Source organism: Notothenia rossii (assembly GCF_949606895.1).
Source record: "Notothenia rossii genome assembly, chromosome: 5".
NCBI classification, from domain to species: domain Eukaryota; kingdom Metazoa; phylum Chordata; class Actinopteri; order Perciformes; family Nototheniidae; genus Notothenia; species Notothenia rossii.
The window spans coordinates 18,626,160-18,649,491 of NC_136903.1; the positions used below are offsets into that span (position 1 = coordinate 18,626,160).

General features: G+C 41.1%; 1 protein-coding gene across 1 annotated transcript in view; it reads right to left on the reverse strand.

Moving 5' to 3' along the window:
* Positions 1-22,898, reverse strand: part of grm3 (glutamate receptor, metabotropic 3) — a 42,011-nt gene extending 19,113 nt beyond the window's left edge. The window contains exons 1-4 of the mRNA XM_079684714.1: positions 22,741-22,898; positions 6,978-7,037; positions 1,418-1,972; positions 1-65 (exon numbers count right to left, since the gene is read on the reverse strand). The exon at positions 1-65 is cut by the window's left edge and continues 20 nt beyond it. Coding sequence (XP_079540840.1) covers positions 1-65; positions 1,418-1,735 — 383 coding nt within the window. The 5' untranslated portion in view covers positions 1,736-1,972; positions 6,978-7,037; positions 22,741-22,898. The remainder of the gene's footprint in view (positions 66-1,417; positions 1,973-6,977; positions 7,038-22,740) is intronic.
* Between the last annotated feature and the right edge of the window lie 434 nt (positions 22,899-23,332).

Here is a 23,332-nt window from a genome sequence, read left to right on the forward strand (position 1 = left end):
CCGTCTGGACAGATGAACTCTGTGTCGTCCACCTTTGTGAGGGACGCTCTTACAAACTCCAGAGCCTGGGAAACAAACCCACACGGATATTTCATATCAATGTTGTGCAACATATGGGATACCATATGATCTATATTACATATCATTCTTAATCAGCACGTGGCACACTTGAATAACAGTCTTTAAAATACATTTGAAGCATAAATAAAGATGAATCGATACATTTATATAATGTAATATGTTTTCCTTTTTGAAGGGAATATAAAAGCATATTGCTTTACACTTGGGGCTCTTAAATGCTTTCAGAACAGGGTCCAAATTGCAAATCATCTCCCCTGACACTATAAGGGAAATCAAACATCAAGAATACAAGATTCATACAATCAGTCAAAGACCTCATTGTATAAGATCACTGGATGCATTATCCCTAGCTCAGAAATAAGATACAATATATTTTTTTGAAGACAAGAATCCCTGAGGGAAAGTGCTCTTTTTCAATTTTTTATATCCGGCTCATTTCCTTCATCACAAATAGCTTCAATCTCTATTTCTCATCAAGGATTTGCTGTTATCGAGGCAGGATCCGTTCACCATTGTGGGTTAAAAAGAATTTCAAGGTACATTTACTCTACCTGAAGATGAACTTTTAACGAGACCTTATAGACTTACTTTTATGGAAACAATGCACTTTTTTTACTTTTTGTCATCCCAACTTACTTTGCAGAGCAACTTTCAAAATATATAAATGTAAATGTAATGTTTATCTGGGTTTTTTTGCTCTAGATGCCGCTTACAACAATACTTCCCTGCACTCTTCGCTTAAAAATGGCATTACAAAAAGGGTGCAGAGGATGTTATGGACAATGATACATTTTGCTAACTTTGATATTCAGTCGTGTTTATTTCAGAATATAATGAAGAACTTCAGTAAAGATGGTTAAAAGAAATCAGAAATCTGGTTGTTGTAAGGTTAGGGAAGCTCATTTGGAAAAGAGCAGTCAGTGCTGTAGCGTGTTTGTTTGTGTGTGTGTGTGTGTGTGTGAGAGTGTTTGTGTGTGTGTGCAGGGTGTGAGACGACTACAGGGAGCAATTGGAGCAGAGGAACGTTTAGCGAGGAAGTGAATGTGCAGCAGAGTTTGCACAAATAAACTCTGAAGATGAATGCGAATGATGATCAGGACCAACAGAGGTTTCAGTTTTTTGTTTCCCAGCTCCTGAGTACATTTACCAACACAGCTCCGCAAGCGGGATCATTTGAGCATTTACCATCAACATTGATTGGGCAATGGGCATCCAGCTAATTTGGCCTTTCAGATGACTGAAAAGTGCTTCTCAATATCATCCAGCATCATCTTCCATTGACAAACATGCAGGGTTTATTGTGTACAGTATGTTATGTATGAACATCCTGACCCACCTGCTCGAGTGCATAGGTATCTCTGGAGCAAGTGTCCAGGATGTGAACCCCGAGAGATACCCCAGGCAACAATGTCTCGTCGTTATTGATTTTGTCGATGGCAAATAGCATGGCCTCCAGTCTCTGGATCCCCCTGTCTTCATTTACACGCCCACACTCCTCCATCCCAGCACCTTTCTCGTGCACCGGGAACAGACCGCCGAGCACCAGATCTCCCTCGATGCGGATCTCCCGGCGAGACGAAGGTGGGTCACCGACAGAGAGCAAGACCCCCCGAATCATCATGAACAAAATTAGAGCGGGGATGCAGGCCACCATGTTGGGCTCAAGGCGGGCTAGGATTGTCAACACGTGAGGAGAGGTTTGACAGAGAGCGAGGCAGCAGGAGGCGGGGGCCTGAAGGTGAAGGTTAGGGGTGAGGGGTTACGGTTGGTGCGCGGTGGGGCTGAGTGAAGCTGAGGCCGTGGATGCTTGGGTCGGTTTGTGGCCCATGAAACGGTCAGGGAGCGCTGAACTGGACCACACATGGAGGGGCACACCATCTGGACATCAGTCCTGCTTGGAGAGAGGGGAAGGGGTCAGGAGATATCACTTTTAGTAACGACAACACCTAAGGATAATTAAGTTGTGGCTTATCAAAATCATAAATAATATCACTTTCCTGCCAAAATAAGGACGGCAAGAAAGTCAGTCAGCATTGATGAATGAATGAAAGTGAGGGATTCTCCTGGATTGAAAGGCAGAATCAATAAATTATTCCACAATGTGTCTTCCGAAAGATTTAGAAAGACTTAAAACCATCTACTATGATTACCTGAATTCAAAACTTAAGGAAGACATAGGCAGATGGAACCTCTTTCAATTCATGGGCCTAGAGATGGATGGCTGAAACTGAAATTATTACCAAGATGTTTATAATAATGATGATAATACATGGAGGCGTGTGGCGCAGTGGATAGATCCTTGATGTTGGGATCAGGTTCAAACCCCACTGCAGTCAGTATGTCGTTGTGTTCTTGGTCAAGACACTTCACCCCAAATTGCTCCTGTGGGGATTGCCCACAGTATTGAGTATGTAAGTCGCTTTGGATAAAAGCGTCTAACAAGTAACATGTCATGAAATAATGTAATGTAATTTATAAAGGCGCCTTTCAAGGCTCTCAAGGTCGTTATATCCATTACAAACCTTGCCGGATGATATTTCCATGTTATAGGAAATATTTGAATTTGTCCCTTATGTTTCCGTAATAAAGGTTTTGAAAATACCTAGCCATTTTATTTTATGAATGAAATCATGTGACAATACCAATGTCCAACCAAACAGTAAGTCAAAAGAGTAAAGCACACCTTAAAGGTGGGGTATGTCATTTATTTCAGAAACACTTTTTGTTATATTCCATGGAATGCTCTTAACATAGCCGATAGCAATGAATACATTAAATGCTTTGACAATAAATACATAAAAAAACGTCATCTGTGGAAGCCGTAGTACTGTAAAAAGCGCGACCAATCATTTTAGCCGACCCGGCTAAGATAACTGGATGGCCTACCTGCCTGTCAGCCTTCCATCTGTGCACAAACTTATCTCGTGCCCTCATTGGTCATGTGCACGTTCGTGTGTGTTGGAGGAGGGGCTCTGTAAGGAAGTCTGAAGGAAGAGGCAGATTTTTTCTGGTTGTGTACTTTCAAATTCTAGCGCACTCGAGCTGGTTTCTCCAAAATTACATACCCCACCTTTAAGTAAAGTTTGGGAACACTGTTAACAAGGGCTCAGAGTTATTTCCGCTCCACATCCAAAACCTTGCCATGACTAAAATGGATAGAGAATTGTTTGGAGAATGTATCAAACTCCAGCCCCTCCTCCCTCCTTGCAATACTTTTTTCTTGTAAGTCTGTGTGTGTGTGTGTGTGTGTGTGTGTGTGTGTGTGTGTGTGTGTGTGTGTGTGTGTGTGTGTGTGTGCCCCTGGTTGTATAAGGATAAGCCAGCTTAGATGGCTGGTTGATACATGAGCCCAGCCTTCTCATGCCACAGATCAGAAAAGCTTCTCTAATCTGATCTCTGTTCCAACAATTCTTTGCTGCTCGTCCATGAGTTTATACCCCAAAGTATGTGTGTGTGTGTGTGTGTGTGTGTGTGTGTGTGTGTGTGTGTGTGTGTGTGTGTGTGTGTGTGTGTGTGTGTGGTTGTAAGTGTGTGTGTGTGTGTGTGTGTGTGGTTGTAAGTGTGGTTGTGTGTGTATTATCAGATGTTTGGCCTCCTCTCTCATCTGCATAATTACAGTGTGAGGACTCAATGCATTTAACCATGAAATGATTTAACTGACAACAATAAGACCAACAGCTGATGCTACTCATCATTGTTTTTTATAACTCAATCAAAGCCATCACTGTTTGTTTTGACTGTCTTGTCACATTCTCCATGCTCATTTTCCTCAGGAAAAGCCTGGACTATTTTGATAAAGAATATTAAGCAATTAATCAAAAATGATTGACAGAAGAACAACATTTGGATAATGCACTGAAGGAATAGTTTGCTAGGATATTTGATTAAAATGATTTCATCGTCCCTAGGGGATAATAACTTTAATTACCTTTCATGTAATACTATTAACATGTCACATTTTAAACTTGTAAATATGATATTCCCATCAGTTGTACTTTGTGTTTAACGCATAATTTCTAAGCTTACTTATGCACAAAATGAAATCTTGAACAATGTGTAGACTGGTCCTACTCACCCAAACAAAAAGCAACCTCCCCCTAAAACACTGGTACTTCACATGTGTGTACATGTGTGACAATAAAATGTGGTTTGGATTTGATTCCTCCATTTCCCATTAGCATTTAGCCCCTCAAAGCCCCAAATAGCCTACGGCCCCACAGAGCACGATAGTCTTGTTTTTGTAAGATTGTGGCAAAATATAGATTAAATTTACACGTGTACGATATCCGGTTTCAATGCGAGCCATACCCCCTCAGATGTGTTCTGGCTGATCTGATAGCGTTCTGATTGTAATGCGCTCCGGGTGCATTAAACAACTTGCATATTTCCTTAGTCAGAGAAGATATCAAGAAATATTGCAAGTTATTACCAGGTGGAGATAGGCTAGTAAAGTCAGCATATCCCAATCCCTGATGCATTGATTTTGACCTTTCTTTTCTTGCAAGTTTTACAACTTTATGTAAATGCATTACTACATGCCCAAGGATTCAAAGATCCAGCTTAATATATAATAAATAACCTGTTCCTAAGCTAGTCTCGCTCTTTCTGTTTATATCTTCGCAACTATTTAGCTTATACTAAGTCAGTAAAGCCCTGAGTAGGAAATAGCTTGCTTCTTTTAATTTCTGTCTCTCATGTCTCTTTTGCAGTCTCCCCAGTACTCATGAGACATGAGACAGAAGCTGGGGGTTGACGTTTTGACTATGAAATCTGAATTAATCTAGCATTTAGTGGAATCTTTGTTGATTGCAGGCATCTCTGGCCTTAACCCTGGTTTGTATGTGTGTGTGTGTGTGTGTGTGTGTGTGTGTGTGTGTGTGTGTGTGTGTGTGTGTGTGTGTGTGTGTGTGTGTGTGTGTGTGTGTGTGTGTGTGTGTGTGTGTGTGTGTGTGTGTGAAAGAGAGAGAGAAAGTGCATGCCTCCCCTCTTTGGTGGGCAGGTAGGAGGATGAAAGCTTCTCTTAGATGCAGGCAGCTCAGATTTTTCTGCAGGCGGCTGCCATCCCTTTACCACTCTTCTCTGTAATATGGCACACACGTACAGACAAATACACAAACCCAGACAAACACCCACCCACACATGCACACACAGATGTACACGCCAACACACATGCACAAAAACACACCTCTGCTTCTCTGAGGCGTTGACCTAAAAGCAGACTATTTCTATGTTTTACCTCCCTCCTATCAACCAACAGAGATCTGAATTAGTTTGTTCAGGAAACATGTAGACACACATAATCAGGATGCATGATGAACTTACGATACATTATTATTACAGAAGGGATTAGACTGCTACTACCCAATTTGACTAAAGTGAAATGTATATGGTGTACTTTGTTATGGTCTTTTAAATTCCCCTTTGTACCGGACAAATTCTGATGATTTTGATTTAAATGGTTATTTCCTGTCAAAATCCCACAGGACGCTGACATGTATTTGATAAAAGTATTAATAAACTTAATGCCTGAAATTTGATGGTGTCCATGAAAGATTTACATCCGTTTTCCATACTGTCACACACTAGATAGGTGTGTGTTTGTGTGTGTGTGTGTGTGTGTGTGTGTGTGTGTGTGTGTGTGTGTGTGTGTGTGCGTGCGTGCGTGTGTGTGTGTGTGTGTGTGTATGTGTGTGTGTGTGTGTGTGTGTGTGTGTGTGTGTGTGTGTGTGTGTGTGTGTGTGTGTGTGTGTGTGTGTGTGTGTGTGTGTGTGTGTGTGTGTGTGTGTGTGTGTGTGTGTGTGTGTGTGTGTGTGCATTTGTCCATATGTTTGTTTTCCCATTGGGGTAAAAAAGAAGGCAGAAGCTCTTTTCTATGATTCACAGTTCTCCACTGAAATACTGCAGCTGTTCCTCTTCAAACACATTTGCATTATAAGAGGTCACTTTTTAAATTCACACAAAGAGGAACTTTGTAATGAGCTCAGTTTTCAGGACAGCACTGCAACAAGGTTGCAGATGTCGCAGTTTGTTTGTTTCCTATTAACATTTGTGTATCGAGGACATACACATGGATGTGTGTGTTGTGGCATAGAACATTGTATATTTATGAAACTGAGACTCTAACAACAGTTTAATTTGACACCAAACTTTGACAGCATGCTTTAATATAATTGGAAGCTCTTGAAATAAATACTATCTCAAGTCATGGTGTCCACTGAAGTTAAATGTTTGCTTTATTATAACTTCTTGGAATGTCCCCAAACCCAGCTTCATGTCTCAAGACTAACTCTGCACTTCTTGTCCTTTTTTTCATTATTATAAAAAATATTGCGAGGCCACGCAGGCTAAAGTATAGGACACAATATGTTGCAAGCATCAAATTCACAAACTGTCCATTTTGAAAATCAGACCAAATATACAGACAACAGACAATTATGGACACTGTCAAATGATCATGTGAAATTGGAATGGCCTCTTGCCTTTTCCCTTTGGCAGTTAGTCTCAAAACTCAAATGCAAAAATATCCACAGTGAAGACAACTGGAGAACGTTCCTATATAGTGGTGAAGAGCCTGCTATCTGTACATCCTTAACTTCTGTCATTGCCTGTCACAGTGTAGCCAGTGTATAATAGATGTTTAGGTTCTGATAGGCTGCTTTCATTGACATTCACAGTGATAATGAAGCCTTGAATTAAATGGACATTATGGAATTGATCTTCACTAATCAAATAAGCACAATTATTAATTTAAAGAACTGTATTTCATATTCTTCAAGTAAAACCAGTAATAAAGACGTATACAGTATATATATATATATATATATATATATATATATATATATATATATATATATATATATATATGCCACATATAGGCTTCTCATCCAGTATCTTACCTGAATAAAGGAGGATAAGAGCAGATGGCAGCTGGCACATGGCAACATCACCACAGACACCTATTAAAGAGAGATGGAAGACACACATGAGGCGAGTAAACAACAGCCCGAAAACAACCTGACTGTCAATAGAAGAAGAGGATAGAGGATCAGATGAGGAAGAGTAATGACCCTTCTCCCTGGGAGCTATGATGCAGAGTAACATCTGACAGACAACCCCATTTCGCCCCTGACCTTGTTCAGATAGAGTCACTGAGTAGGCTGCATATGCACCCACCAAAGTCCTCTTTTCATTCTTGCTTTTCATTCCCATTTTCCTCCATTGCATCACCAGTGCAACCTCTCCTCCACTCACTCTCACGTCCTTTCCTTGCTGGTTCTCTCCCAATTTATTTCCAACTCCCTTACACCCTCCACAGCCCACGCTCTCCCCCTAACAGGCAGGGCTGCTGTGGATGACACGTATCCAGCTGAGAGCAGCCATGCAGGGTCGATGGACCGCAGCACACTGAGAGGAGAGATAGCCCCCCAACCCAGCCCCCTGAGTGTGTTCTTTCCTATGTGTGTGTGTGTGTGTGTGTGTGTGTGTGTGTGTGTGTGTGTGTGTGTGTGTGTGTGTGTGTGTGTGTGTGTGTGTGTGTGTGTGTGTGTGTGTGTGTGTGTGTGTAACTGTTAATCCGTCTTGTTTATCTGCATAAATAAAGTGAATCTGTTTTACTGTCTTTGCATCTAACACTTCTTCTATATCTACCTCTCTAATGCCAAATAAGTACAGTGTTACTCATTAGTGCTGAGGGAATTTAAGGCATTTTAACTGTTTTATAGGCAAAACAGTCTCACTCCCTGATAGTCGAATAGCGACGCTTGGCCAGGGTCCTTTGGCATGCAGTTGTGACGCGCCGAGTCTCCTTCAGTTTCATAAACGGACGCAAAGAGCTTTCAACTGATTGCAATGTATTCCCATTGGCGGCGGTATTTGACGGTCAGGGAAGCACCGCATCCGTCCATGTCGGCGGCAGTTACAGTTTTTCTCGATTGCTAACACACATTTTTTTTTAAATTGCTCAGTACACTAAACACAATTCACAAAACCACACACCCAAAGTGCAAAAACCACATACCCAAAGTGCAAAACACCTAATTTATCCTGCTAAGTGAAGAACTACACTCAAAACTACATGAACACTTACCCAATGCAAACTTTTGCACCAAATATAACACACTTCATTCATAAAACTAGATTGTTTGACCACGCAACTACACACTGCTGAGCATAATCTAAAGCACTTTCATCTGTTATGAGCTATGCTCTGTACATAGAGGTTTCTGCAGAGAAAGATTGCTTGAGTATACAGAAATACAGTAAATGAAGAAATACAAATGAGTTGTTGAAGAAAAGATCCCATTTTATTCAAAAATAACATTGTGCAACATGCATCTCAGCACATAGTTACAGTTGTTTCTGTATCGGAAAACAAAAATTATGCTTCTGTCAAATACAGTAGATAGAAATAAAAACTTAGATTAAAAAAATATTAGGCTGAACCCTTTGTCCAACCTCTCTCATCGTCAAATCATGGTTGATAACATGGTCAATCAAAGTGGCCCGGATTTCATTAGAGAGTATTCTTCTTTGTCCACGTCCTCTCCCTCCAGCTCTACCTCTAGCTCTCATTCTTCCTCCTCTCACTCTCACCCACCTCTTCCTCCTCTCACTCTCAGCCCAGCTCTCCCTTCTTCTCTCACTCTCAGCCCAGCTCTTCCTCTTCCTCTTCCTCTTGCTCTTGCTTCCATGTTGGCTTCCATTGTTGCTGTAAGAAAGTATTCACCTGTGGTCTTTTTATAGTGCTAACATCCTGATTGATGAGCCAACAATTATGCTATCAGGTGTTTGGTCAGGTGGAACGTGTTACTTGATTATTGGTCCATGTGTGAGGCATTTTGAATATCAGTGTTTTAAACCAGCTAACACGTGACTTTATGTCAGATTTCTGTGTCTTACGTGGAGAAATGTGTGCAGTGGTTTGCAAAAAGTTCCATGTTGATTTGCAAATTGTGTGAAAAGCTGAAAACGTGTTTATAGTTTTGGAGATTTGAGCCGATGTTTTGCTCTTTGAGTGTCAGTTAAAACTAGAGAATGCAATTCCTGAAGAAATTGCTAGTGGGAATGCTTTATGCTGAAAAGCTGACGCTCAACTGCTATGCTGAAATGTAATGTGTAAGAAGAAAGTGAAGAATTTAGATTGAAATGATACATGAACACTGGGGGCTTGAATGTGTGATGAGAGAAGAAAAAAAAGTAAAAAGGCTTAGAAAAGCAGCAGAACATTTGAACTGCAAACTTTTGAACTAACTTGATGGCGAATGATCCGTCGCCATGCCAACAGCATTTGATGACACCCCATATTACGCTTAGATGTTTTGATGGCTGCATCGTTACCAAACCTGTGAAGTTTTGGGCCGTTTGGAGCATTTTCACTGAAGTTATGAGAAAACCGTGTTTCATAGCGAGCATTGTTTGCCATGGCAACGGCATTTGAAAACATTTCAAAACTGTCAATTAGATGTCTTCACGGCTGGACTATTAGCACACATGTGAAGTTTGAGCACTTTTTGAAAATGTTCATAGGAGTTATAGCAATATCGTGTTTTACGGCGAGGGATGTGTTGCCATGGTAACAGGTTTTGAGGAAAACTCACTAATGGCACATAGACATGTTGAGGGCTGGAGTCGCTGGACCATTAACTGTCATCTGAAGTCTGGTGGTGTTTTGACCATTTTCATTTCAGTTGAGACAACATCGTGTTTTTTTGGCGAGGGATGCGTTTCCATGGCAACAACCTATGGTGAGATCTCAGATTTGGCGTATTGATGTTGAGGCATGGACCGGTGACATACAAGCGAAGTTTGGGGGACGATCGGACCGTGTCCATTGGAGTTACAGTGACATCGTTTTTTATGGCGAGGGATGCGTTTCCATGGAAACGGCATATGATGACACCCCATAATTGACGTAGAGCTGTTGAGGGCAGGACCATTAACCATTATCTGAAGTCTTCTGCTCTGAGCATGTCAGTTGGAGTTATGATATTATCGTGTTCCATGACACAGGTGTTTATATTTGAGCTAACGACGTGTCCAGAGATCAAAGGTTTCCATGGTGATTGAAGCATGTCAAGGAACTTTAGCATCTGAAGTGTACTTTTTGTGTACTTTCGGGTTAATAATGTGGCCTTTTTGGCAGATTAACTAAAGGCTGCTGCTGTGAGGAAAGATCAGTCTGAACTTACAATGGGCCTTAATGGAGACATGTTGAACGTTTTTGACACTTCATGCCCTCAAGAGGCATTTTGTTTAATTATTTTTTTATTTATTGTTCAAGCTACGAGATGTTTTCCTACGTTTCTCATGAAAAATTATGTTTCAGGAATGTACGGTTTGGGAATTATGGCAGGTTTCAAAGAAAATATGAAGGCAAAATTAAATCTGTCCTCCACTCTAGCTGTGACATCACGCACTCTAAAATCTGAAGAAGGCCTCTTTACCAAGGTCTGAACAATGTTTAATATCTCTAAAAGCACGAATCAGATTTAAAAGTCAGAAAGATGTGTAACATTTAAAAGTTGGAATGAGGTTTCTGAGTGAAAGTATGAAGGAGCAGTTAGCAGTTGAAGTTGCATGAAGATTGTTTGAGTCTGAAGAGTTTCCCCATTGACTTCCATGTTAAAAATGTGATGAATTATGGTATGTATCTCTGGAATTATGAAAGTTATGAAGAAGAAAAGTAATAGCCATTGATTCCCGACCGAGCTGAACGTTTTGATGTTTGAACGGAGTTTCTGCGATGTGGAATGTGGGAGAAGAAGAGGTGCAAAATAACCCGGCGGAATAATAAAGAGTTTCTTAGGTCACAGGCTCCTCCAACAGTGCAACACAATAAAACAGATAAACAGAAAAAATTGTGCAGGTAAATACAAAAAGAAAGATAGTAAAATAGTGAAATAGTGCAATAGTGCAATACGAGTACAAGTGATTGGAATATGATATATTAGATACATAATTTCTAAGTAGCAGCCAGATGAATGTTATGGATGTTTTTTCAAAAGTGCAGGTGTTTAATAGTCTTATGGCCTGTGGGATGAAACTGTCCCTGAGTCTGGTGGTCTGTGTCCACTCCGGATGCTGCGGTACCGTCTGCCAGACGGCAGCAGACAGAAAAGTTTGTGGCTGGGGTGATGGGGGTCTTTTTTAATCCTGAGGGCTTTCTTTAAGGTTAACCTGGTATTTTTACTCCACTACATTTATTTTAGTGACTTTGCAGATTCTGATTAATGATGTGAAATATAAACAACCCTTAAATCAGACTTTAGTTTCACCTGAGTAAAATTCAGTGAAGGTGATTGTCAAGTCCCAACAATCAGGCGAGATATTTGATAGTGGGTGCTTGAAAAGACTAAACAAATGTATCTGCAGATTGCTATAAAGCATATTCATTACTCATTATTCTCTACTAATAGTTAATTAAAGACTGTATATCCCTTTAACTGCCGGACCAAGAAAACAGCTATGGAAAAATTATTTTTTTGCATTTTCTTATCAAATGGGCCCTAAATAAGCACAAACACATTATTCTTTTTTGACTGACCACACAGTTTTGTTTTTATGAGCCTCTACCAAATGGTCGAGCTGGCCTTCTATGGTAAAAGTACATTTTCAACAATCATCATACAGTATTTGTATGCATCAAACTCAAATAAAACACAAACTCAAATACATTTGTTTCTTTTATGGAAAATGAGCAATATATACAACCAGATATATTCATAAAAGATAATACATTATAATTGTAAAAAAAAAAAAATGGAAAAAAGTAATGTAAAGTGTTTTTCACAAAAAAAAAAGTACTTGCTCATCTTACTTTATATGCTGAATTGGCCGCTGAATTACAGCAAATGTCTATATCCTGTGTTGGCCTAACTTGCTCATCTGTGTGCAATTTTGGGCTGAATGCCATGTATGAAAGGTGCTATATAAATTATTATCACTCTTTCACTCTGAGACTCATAAGGCAGTACTAGATTTAGTAATATTACCATGAATCTAGCCATTTATTTACCATATTTTATTGGAAAACATCTCTGAAACTCTGAAAAAGTCATATTGCTAGCTTACCATAAAAGCCCAATTCGACCGTTTGGTTTAGCATATTTTCAAAAAAATAATTACACCCTTGTTAAAACTTTTTTTGTGCATCAAGTTATCTAATTATGTTCAGTCAGTGCCCTGCCACTAAAATATGTCAAAAAGGATATGGTTAGGGCGGGCCTACCTGAATGCGCGTGCATCTCACCGTATAAAAGGAGGCCTCGCCTCCTGACTGTCATCCTACACCTCTCTTAATTGAGTGGTATAGGACAGACAGTGCCCCGAGTAGAGGGCTCCGTCTGTGCTTATATAACAAGGGTTACCATACGTAACCCCTCGTTATATCTCTCACAGGCCCCGATGTATACACGCGCTGTCGTCCAACAACACCGTTCCACCCCACTGCCCCTGACCGGCGCACTACGCCCCCCGGGACCAGGGGGCTTGGAAAAACGTAAGCGCATTATGCCCGGGGAGGGGGTCAGATGCCCACAGCCCCCCCCTCCTCACCAGTCCTGTGTTGCCCCAGCAAGCACAGATGAGGAAAAAGAGCGAGACATGTCCAAGAGATACAACTTTATGAAGGGGCCTGGCGTTGACCAAGATGCCGCCGTGCATATGTCCTCTACACTCACACCGTTGAATAAGGCTGTTCACACAGCCACAGCCCGTGTAGAGTGTGCGCGGACCCCGTGGGGCAGGCTCTCCTCGCCTGTCCGTAGGCATGTGCAATGCACTCGCATAGCCAGCCTGCCAGGCGTTTCTTGGACAGAGCTTTCCCGGTCACCCCGCCCCCGAACCACACAAACAGCTGTTCAGTACGTCTAAGGGCAGCTGTGCGCTCCACATAACATGCTAGCGCACGCACCGGGCAGAGGAGGTGCAGTTTAGCTTCCCTGGCCCCACTATGGGGTGGAAGACTAAAGCCCCCTAACTGAATAGCCCTCGACCTGAACGTACTCCTTAGGCTCTTGGGCACAAAGGAGGGGTTCGGCCTGAGTGTCGCCCCGCTCTGGTCACCCCGGATCAACAAGCAGCTCGGGTGCACCGACAAAGCGGTCAACTCGGACACTCTCTTGGCTGACGTTAAAGCACCTGTCACACTGTCCCGAAAACAACTTCCTGTCAACACGCCTTCAAAAAAATATATTATATCCTTTTCAGTTTCACAGAACACAAATTGGGTTATTTACATAATATGTTTACATGATTTTGTTGTGCAATAAAACAACCAGATCGACACACGATAAAGGAAATGTTCAAATTCGGCTCTGATCGTAACAACATCGGGCCATTCGTGAGGGCATCTTAAGCCATCGTATGAATGCCGGTGGAGTTTCTTAGGCTCCGGCAGCAACTTCGTGAACGTGGCAAAATCTTTGGCATTCCAAAAAATTGCTGAAGGACCTTGCGAAGGTTCATTTTCGTGTTGAATTTGTGTGTCAATTTTGCCCTTCGTAAGGCCATCGTGAGAGCATCTTGTTATCATCGGTGACATCGGGCATTCTCCACGATCAGAGTGAGGGCGAATGCCCGATGGCACCGATGATAACAAGATGCCCTCACGATTTGACAAGATGCCCTCACAAGTGCCTTACGAAGTTGCCGCTCACAAAGTTGCTGCCGGAGCCTGAGAAACTCCACCGGTGGTCATACGATGGCATAAGATGCCCTCACGAATGGCCCGATGTTGTTACGATCAGAGCCGAATTTGAACATTTCCTTAATCGTGTGTCCATCGTGTGTCAATTTCAGGACAGTGTGACAGGGGCTTAAGGCAAGTAGCAATGCTGTCTTCCACAATAGTGCTTTCAGGGAGGAGAGCTCCAGAGGCTCAAATGGCTCTGTGACCAAAGCCTTGAGCACCAACGGCTGGTCCCACTGCGGAGCGGAGGCGCACACCACTGGGCGCAGCCTCCTGACCCCCCTGTAAAAACCGCGACATCAGTGGATGAGAAAACAGTGGCTGTTGCGCCGGCTGGCGAACAGGTCCACCTCTTCTCTCCCGAACTGGGCCCAGACCTGCTTCACCACCTCCGGCCCCTCGACATGAGGTCGACCCCCCTGTTCTCCAGTCCCGGGATGTGGAGGGCTCTCAGAGATAACACCACGTTTGAAGCCCATAACCACAGTTTCTCCGCTGTGGCCAACAAGGCGGGGGAGCAGAAGTTCACGGTTTAGTTTACGGATTAGTTTACGTTTAGTTTACGAGGGATTTATTTTGTTATTGTTTTGATATTTGTAACACAAACATTGTCTAGTTAATAAAAAACAATAATATCAAAACAAAATATTACTACTAACTTTATTGTGAAATTAAAACAGAACGGTAAAAGAATAGTTTCCGGTCCATTCTGAAGCCCAATCTCTGTAGATAAATGAAGAACTACGAAAGATACGTCATATTTAATGCAGCCAAACCATTTATTACAATGCATTCATGTGATGACTTTCAAAGAGTAAAGCAAGCACTGCTGAATAAAGTATGACTTTATCTTTTACGAAACGTTTTTTTCATATGGAATGAGCAAAGCGGAACGATAGCTGAGGATTATGGGTAGTGTAGTGTCTTCGGCAATCCTAAACTCAGAAAAAATATTTGTTTCTCCGAATCGAAGGGGAAAAATACAAAAGCATTGTACACAATTTAAACCAATCAATGTTGTGTAATTAACAAGGATAATATGGTGTGTTTGAGTTGATGAGTAGTGCAGATATCACTTTAAAATCAACAGTAAGGAGAATACTTACTTCCGGGTGTAAAATCCTCCGTTATCCAATGGGAATGGACGTTCACATTGCCTTTAACTGCCGCCGATATGGACCAATGCGGTGCTTCCCTGAGCGCCAAATACCGCCACCGATGGGAATACATTGCAATCAGTTGAAAGCCCTTTGCGTCCGTTTATGAAGCTGAAGGAGACTCGGCGCGTCACAACTGCATGCCAAAGGACCCTGACCAAGCGTCGCTATTGGACTATCAGGGAGTGAGACTGTGTTGTTGTAGAAGATAGGAAGTGTGTTGCCCTTTTCCTGAAATGGGTGAAAAGTGTTACTTTTATTTTCATTCTCACTTAGTAATTACGTGCACATGCACGTGTGTGTGTGTGTGTGTGTGTGTGTGTGTGTGTGTGTGTGTGTGTGTGTGTGTGTGTGTGTGTGTTTGTGTGTGTCTGTAGGCATGATGTCAAAGACTTCTGACAGTCTAACGGGTGCAATGGGCTGTGACCATTAATTATTTACAAAGTACATTTTAGGCAAGAAAGACTGATGATCCATAAATAGGACAGAAAACACAACAGCCCAATAGTCGGCCAGACTTGATGTATATCCCTCGATCCTTTATAAAGAACACCAATCCCCATGGAATAGAAAACTCACCATTTTGAGTAAGTTCAGTCCATTCACTGAACATTGATTTTTAATATACTTTCTGTATGGGTTGCAATGGCTAACTTGGGTTAAACCACCTTTAGCGCCAATTAACAATAAAAATCAATAATCTGGTATCAGGACTGTTTCTTTCACGCTGTCAGACAACCGAAGCCAACCTTTACTGTATCGATTAATAGGTCCATTTCGTGACCTGCATTAGGTTGAAAGGGTAAAGGCTGTATCATGTAAGAAACATTCGAATGGATTTTCAGGACCTTACAGATAGCTCAAATTGAACAGATTTTACTCACACAATAATTGATCTCCGAATAACAAAATAACTATGGTGTCCACATGCGGTGATAGATACAGAACATTCACAATAGATTTACCCATACACGCTTTGGTGTACTTCATGGGAAACAAAGACTAACATTTTTTTTTCATGCTTTGGTTTTTCTCAGGTAAAAACGCCAAACAACTGCAGGTTTCAGTCTTTTTTTTATGGAATTTTAGCTTTTCTGTTTTTTTGGTAATGTATACATTTTCGTGATTTTTGAGTATTTGTCACACAAAACCTGCAATTCAAGACATTCCCTTGGGCTCCGGGAATTACTCTTATGTTTTTCTGTATTTTTATTGACCAAAATAAAAATGAATGGGATGTTTCACATAAAGTATAATGTAAATAATAGTTAGTTGCAGCCATAGATGTATCTCGTGTTGCTGCCCAATGAGTTTCAGACCGTACTCTTTGTCTTGAGTGACTCAACAGTGTTTTTTTCCCATTTATTGGGTGATCTACAGCTCATCTGATATGGCCTGATTAAAAATGGCTGCTCAGCCTAAAAACAGAACAGGGTAGGACCATGTGTGAAGGCATTCATCAGATTTGCATTTCATCACTGTAGAGAGCGGCGGCTCTGTCAAACTGAGAATTACCACTCTGTTGATGGCATCTATCAACTTAACTGTCATGTAATGGCCCTGGGAGTCATCAAGGAGCATTAGTCAAACTCTTCATGGCACAGGGGCTGCTGCAACCTACTTACAGTAGTTCATGTTCACACCCCACTCTTGTGCTGATACATGAGGTGTACAGAGTGTAACCAAACTAAAGACAGGTAGGGAGTATAGAGTATTGACCACAGCATACCTCACCTGGTTAGAGACACTACAGTCATTAGTACATCTAACACGGGTTAATTCAGTGTGGTGGTGATGTGTTAAAAACAATGACTGCAGTGATTACTCACTTATGTTCAGAATTAAAATGTGGTCCACCACATTTGTAAGAGTCCTAATTGGAAAACTGATTGTTCCAACTAGAGGTTTTTCGAGGTCCACCCAATGACCAGAGACATGAAGCAGTCTATTACTGCAGGTCCCAGGTGTGTTTAACATTATATGTTAGTGGAGTGGATCTAAGCAGACATAACTCTAATCAGACAGTGCTATCATGATGGTATAAATCAGTCCACTATTGTTCTGGGTGGTCCATTTTTTTGGTTCAGGCAACATTTTTGGACTGATGAAGAACTTTAGTTCCCACTGCAGAACAACAAGCTCAACCTGTTGTATTTAAACATGGCCTGAAATAAAGGGGTTTTTGGTGATGGGTATTCATTTGAACCATTTACTCACATTTGCATCTTTGATTTGATTGATTTTGCTGAGCTGTAACATTAACATTAATTATATAAGATCAGATCTGTCACACTCATCAAATAAAGCATGGATAACTACACATAAGGGTTAAATAAATAAATAAAAATCATATAACTTTTAATATGGTCAGTTAGGGATCCACTGCATGACCAGTAAGCAACTTCTTCACTTTTTACTACTGTATCCATCTCACATCTAACCCTAACCCACAACATTTAGTAACATTAACTATATGAGATCTCAACTGTCACACTCAGTCTTCGGTTATGAAAAACTAAACATAAAAACTTTAAATAAAAAAAAGGTATAACTTTAAATAGGGTCAGATGATGATTTACCTGCACTTTGGTACTTTGCATAACATCCACTGCATGAGCACACACACACACACACACACACACACACACACACACACACACACACACACACACACACACACACACACACACACACACACACACACACACACACACACACACACACACACACACACACACACACACACACAGACACACAGACACACACACACACACACACAGACACACAGACACACACACACACACACACACACACACACACACACACACACACACACACACATACACAAACACACCCGCGCACCCCCGCACACACACACACACACACACACACACACACACACACACACACACACACACACACACACACACACACACACACACACACACACACACACACACACACACACACATACACATACACACACACACACACACACACACACACACACACACACACACACACACACACACACACACACACACACACACTGCTTCCCTCCTCAAACTCATCATTTATTAAAGAGTCTGATCTCTCTCTGAGACACACCATCACAGCTGTACATCCCACTGCCCTTTCACTGCCTCATTCCCTGTGCGTGTGTGTGTGTGTGTATATATATGTGTGTGTGTGTGTGTGTGTGTGTGTGTGTGTGTGTGTGTGTGTGTGTGTGTGTGTGTGTGCGTGTGTGTGTGTGTGTGTGTGTGCACATTTAGCAAAGGATGGATGTCAATGAACACAGAGTGCGGTGCAAACGCTGTGTGTGTGTGTGTGTGTGTGCTTGTGTGTGTGTGTGTGTGTGTGTGTGTGTGTGTGTGTGTGTGTGTGTATGCAGCTCAGTGTGTGTTGTGACTGCTGTTGAGAGGTGAGCTGTGGGAAGCAGCAGTAATTTCCAGACTCTACCCTGTTTCCTCAGTAGAGCATAACAGTGCAAGAAACATGTGGAGCGGAGCAACTGTTGTATAAAAAAAACTTGAAAAGCCATAACTTCAGGTACCCTTCGGAAATGTTTAAACTCATTTTGCAAACATTTAAGTAGCTGTAATGACAAATATATTCCATTAGCAACAGCAACAACACATCTCTGAATTAACTTTTCAAGCAGCATACACCACTGCATCACTGTATGTATTTGTTTTATTATTTTTAGCATGTTATGGTTATGTATATCTTTTTTTGTTTATATTTTTGTTTATAATGTGGTACTATTGTTGTTTGCATGAAAGCAGACATTCATTTTTAAGTTACCTACCTGTTTTATTAGTGTATAAGACTCCTCTTGGCTCTACTGGGATTATATCCCATGGTTTTATCCCCTGGTCTGCAGAATTGATAAGCACATGAAAACAGAAAGAAGACAATTCATCATTCATTTGTATAATGTATTCAATGTGACTATTGTCTATTGACAGTGTGTAAGCAGTGTGTTTCATGTCATGTTAATTCAATGTATTATTGGTATTCTAATGTGAATAAACCATTAACAAATACTTCAATCATTCATGTCTCTTAAAAATGAATCCAGCACCATGGACAGCACCATCAAAAAGCTTGTATATGCCGTTCTCTGAAACACCTGTAGAGCTTCAAAAGTGTTCAAACAGTCTTATAATACACTCAATACTCATCAATGTATTATTAATGTCCAATAACCACCAATTGTAATTCCAAAATGTTGTTAAATTTTTGCACATATTTACAAAATGTTATTGCATCTACAATGCAGAACATATGTGTATCTGTTACATCACTAATATTATTTACATAATATTTTGGTCATAATCTATCAAAAGTATATTCACCCGTTTGTATTAAAGCTCAGTTTCTTAGAGGTTTTACTCGTGAAGAACAGATGAAAGCCTCTATTAATCAAAACTTCAGTGGCTCTATAGTACGTTAAAGTTTCTGTACACGGTCAGGAGATTTTTTTAGTATTCTACTAGTGTGCTTTCCAGTAGACTTTTAGGTATCATCATTTTGTTTAAATACACTTCAGGCTTTCTGACAGCACATTGAGCTGCAGCCACACTAAAGCTTTTCATTAAAGTATGTTAAAATACCCCCAAATATATTGAAAATATACCATATCACATATTTCTACAAACACAAACTCTAAAATTGTGCTTTTAGTTTGTACAATAAAAACAAATGTATGTACGTATGGGGGAAGAAGCTTTGACAGCTTTGCCATCATCAGGTCAACATTTGCTGTGTGATCAATTTGGAATTTACAGATCGCCATTGATCCATCAAATGTTTTATCTGGATGATATTGCATTTCAGTCCAAAAAAAGGGAGATATTACACATCTCTTGCAAGCTTGAACAGTAAAAACGTTTGTCCTTCATGCAGCATGGCTCTGGTCAACTAGAATATGAGTTTGTTAAAATGTTTTCCAGTAGTGACAGTCAAATGATTAAACACACCTCCATCTCAGTCCTTATTAATGTACATTATCAGGTGTCTCTATATACGTTATCCTGACAAGCCACATATGGAGAGCAGAGAAGTAAATCATGCTGCAGGTGTCATCCAAAAGGCTTACTTGAAATGTCTGACCTTTTCTTGGCACTTTATTTACCACATTACTCCAGACCCTTATTTCTCATTCTTTAACTTCAACTCTATGCTCAGGATTACAATTTGGGTTGTAAAACATAATTGAACTAAGTCTATGTGACGTCGGTAAAAGGTCACCAGATTCTGTTTTTATTAAAGGCATTACTAACCTGACCAATCACAGAAAACCCCTCAGGAAAACAACAAACCTGCCACTCTCACTAACCCAAACAATCTGACACCTCACGCACTTACATGTACAAATAACTTGTTTGCAAATTCACATTTACAAAACACATAGAGGACATCAACAATGCAGGGGCTTCCTTTTTCTATGCACAGAGCTACACTGCTAACAATATACTGTCCAGTGAGTTGTGCTGTGTGGAAGCTACAAGGCCACTTATACAGTTACACACACACACACACACACACACACACACACACACACGCACACCCGCACACCCGCACACACACACACACACACACACACACACACACACACACACACACACACACACACACACACACACACACACACACACACACACACACACACACACACACACACACACACACACACACACACACACACACACACACACACACACACATACACAAACACACCCGCACACCCGCACCCCCGCACACACACACACACACACACACACACACACACACACACACACACACACACACACACACACACACACACACACACACACACACACACACACACACACACACACACACACACACACACACACACACACACACACACACACACACACACACACACACACACAAGATCATATACACAATTTAACCAGCACAAAAATGTGGAAATTCAAGCCCTATCCACTGAAAAGGAAAATGTTTCCCCTGAATTACACAAAGATGCACATTGCCCAAACACACTTGCAAAAACAAACACATTCATAAAGATGCATGAAATGTCTTTAAGGTTTAATAAGGAAACCAACTGCAGACCCCCTACTAGTGTTTGACCCTGCACACAACTCACAGACACTCATCAATGTTTAACCTGTACATGTGTGAATGAACACATTATGAAATAACACTTTATACCGCAACAGGTTACACACACTCTTGGGCAAAAACACATGAATCTCAAAATACAAACATAATGCAACGTATCGGTAAAGTCAAGAGTCAGAAGCAAAACATATTCCAGCGATTTGCTTTTGTTGAACCTCAATCCCTAAAGAATAGAGAAATAATGCAAATACCGCAATCAATTAATGCTTTGACTTCTCACTGCTGCACAAAATATTCATAATTATTATCATTATTACTTTTATCATTATTTCTATACCTGAAATGGGACCAAGCCCCTCAGATATCTAGCGGTAGAGGCACTGCCCATCCCTTCTCTGAGTAAATGTTTGTTCTTTCACTCCTGTCTAAGCATACAAAGAATAAGAGGCAATTTAAAATTCTCATTACTTCTTTAGCAAGCCTATCTTTTGATGTTGATATTGCAATTCCTTTTCAGCTATAGTAAAGCAATTAACACAGCAGAAACTTGCACCATGCATGATTTTGTAAATCTGTGTTACATTTAACAGTTTTCAATACAAATGTTTGACACTGATAAAAGAGCAACATAAAGTTATCTTGTCAGCTGTGTGCCATTTCAGCAAAGTTTTACCATTTGATTTAGGACAGTTACAAGGTGCATTAACACAAAGTTATTTATTGGCTGATCGTCACATGAATGAATTCATCGTGGGTGCAGGAAATATGGTGTCTTACCACCATCTCAAGTGTGCATACAATCCATGCCAATGTGATCACCAAGGAAAGGTGTCAAGGATAAATATATCTGACTAGCCTATATATATATTCTTTCAATACGACGGAATATTTGAACACTGTGTACAAAATGTAAGGCGTTTAATGTTATTAAGACTGCCAACAGGCCTGGATTTCTCACTGGTAATTAGAATTAAAATATGTAATTTGGAGTATGAGTGAAAGATAAAACAATTTTGGGGAGGAGAGAAGTTCTAATGCGCCTCAAAGTCTAAGAAGAACAATATGAAACTGCTGATGCTTCAACAAGAGTCGGTGTCTGAAGTCTGTGTAGGCTACGTAGTGTGGATGTAGACGTTTTGGTCCTGCTGTACCTTTATTAAAGGTCCACGCGCCTCTCCTCTGTTGGAAGGTGTGTTATGGTTGTTCAGCATCATTCCTCTGATACACCACAAACGGTTACCAGACCCACCTGTATGCCTGTTTCCAGAGACGCACTACCCGCCCATCTTTTCCCCAGAAAGCTTCAAGCTGCGGGACATGCATGGTGCGGTCTGTCTGAACCCAAATAACTTCTCCACGCGGGGTAAAATACGCAACTGCAGATACTCTTTGCTTCACCTTCTGTATCTTTATCATGCATCTGCTGCAGAGATTGGCTTCTGGGGATTTTTTCTTTATCACAACCCGGTATCTGTATAGGCATCTTATTAAAAAAGAAATACACAGGAACCACATTTATGCAGTGCAACTGGGTGTTTAAATCCTGCGCAAAGTTCAAAGCAAATTGTTCCCCACCGTAGGATTGGTTGACGAACGGTCCCGGACTGACAATTTTTCTCTGCACTCTGTCGTCTAACACGAAATCTAACACTGCAACACATTTGAGCACCACAAAGGAATATGTTATATTTGACCTACCTTGACGAGTTGGGTCCTTCAAAGGTTGAGCACAAATCTTCAGCCGCTCGAAGTTTGACTTAGTCTACTCCTGATCCCTCGGAGGAGTCGCACTGTGAGAGAGGATGGGCGCCACTGCTCTGCGCGCCAGCTCCGTGGATGTGTGTGTGAGTGAGAGAGCGCGTGCATGTGAGTGAGAGCGAGCGAGAGAGAAACAACAGACGTGGAGAGCTGTAGCCCCTTGCCAAAGGATGCTTCAGTCTCCTAGCAACAACAATCGATCTGGCAAGGAGACCATTTTATTGGATAAAAACACAAACTTAGCCATCCCCCCCCCCCCCCCCCCCCCCCTTAGCACATGTTTGCCACTCAGAACAACAACTCTTTTTCACTGAAGAGAGAGAGAGGGAGAGAGAGAGGGAGAGAGATGATCCCAGTTGAATGTTTAACATGTGTGTTTGAGGTGCAGGATGACATATAGAATCAATTTACACCCATCCATCCTAACTCAATAGATATATATATATATATTGAGAGAAAAAAGGCAGAATTTAACATCCTTTTTTATTTTATGCAAGCTCCATCAATGTTTTAACACAGCATCACACTCCAC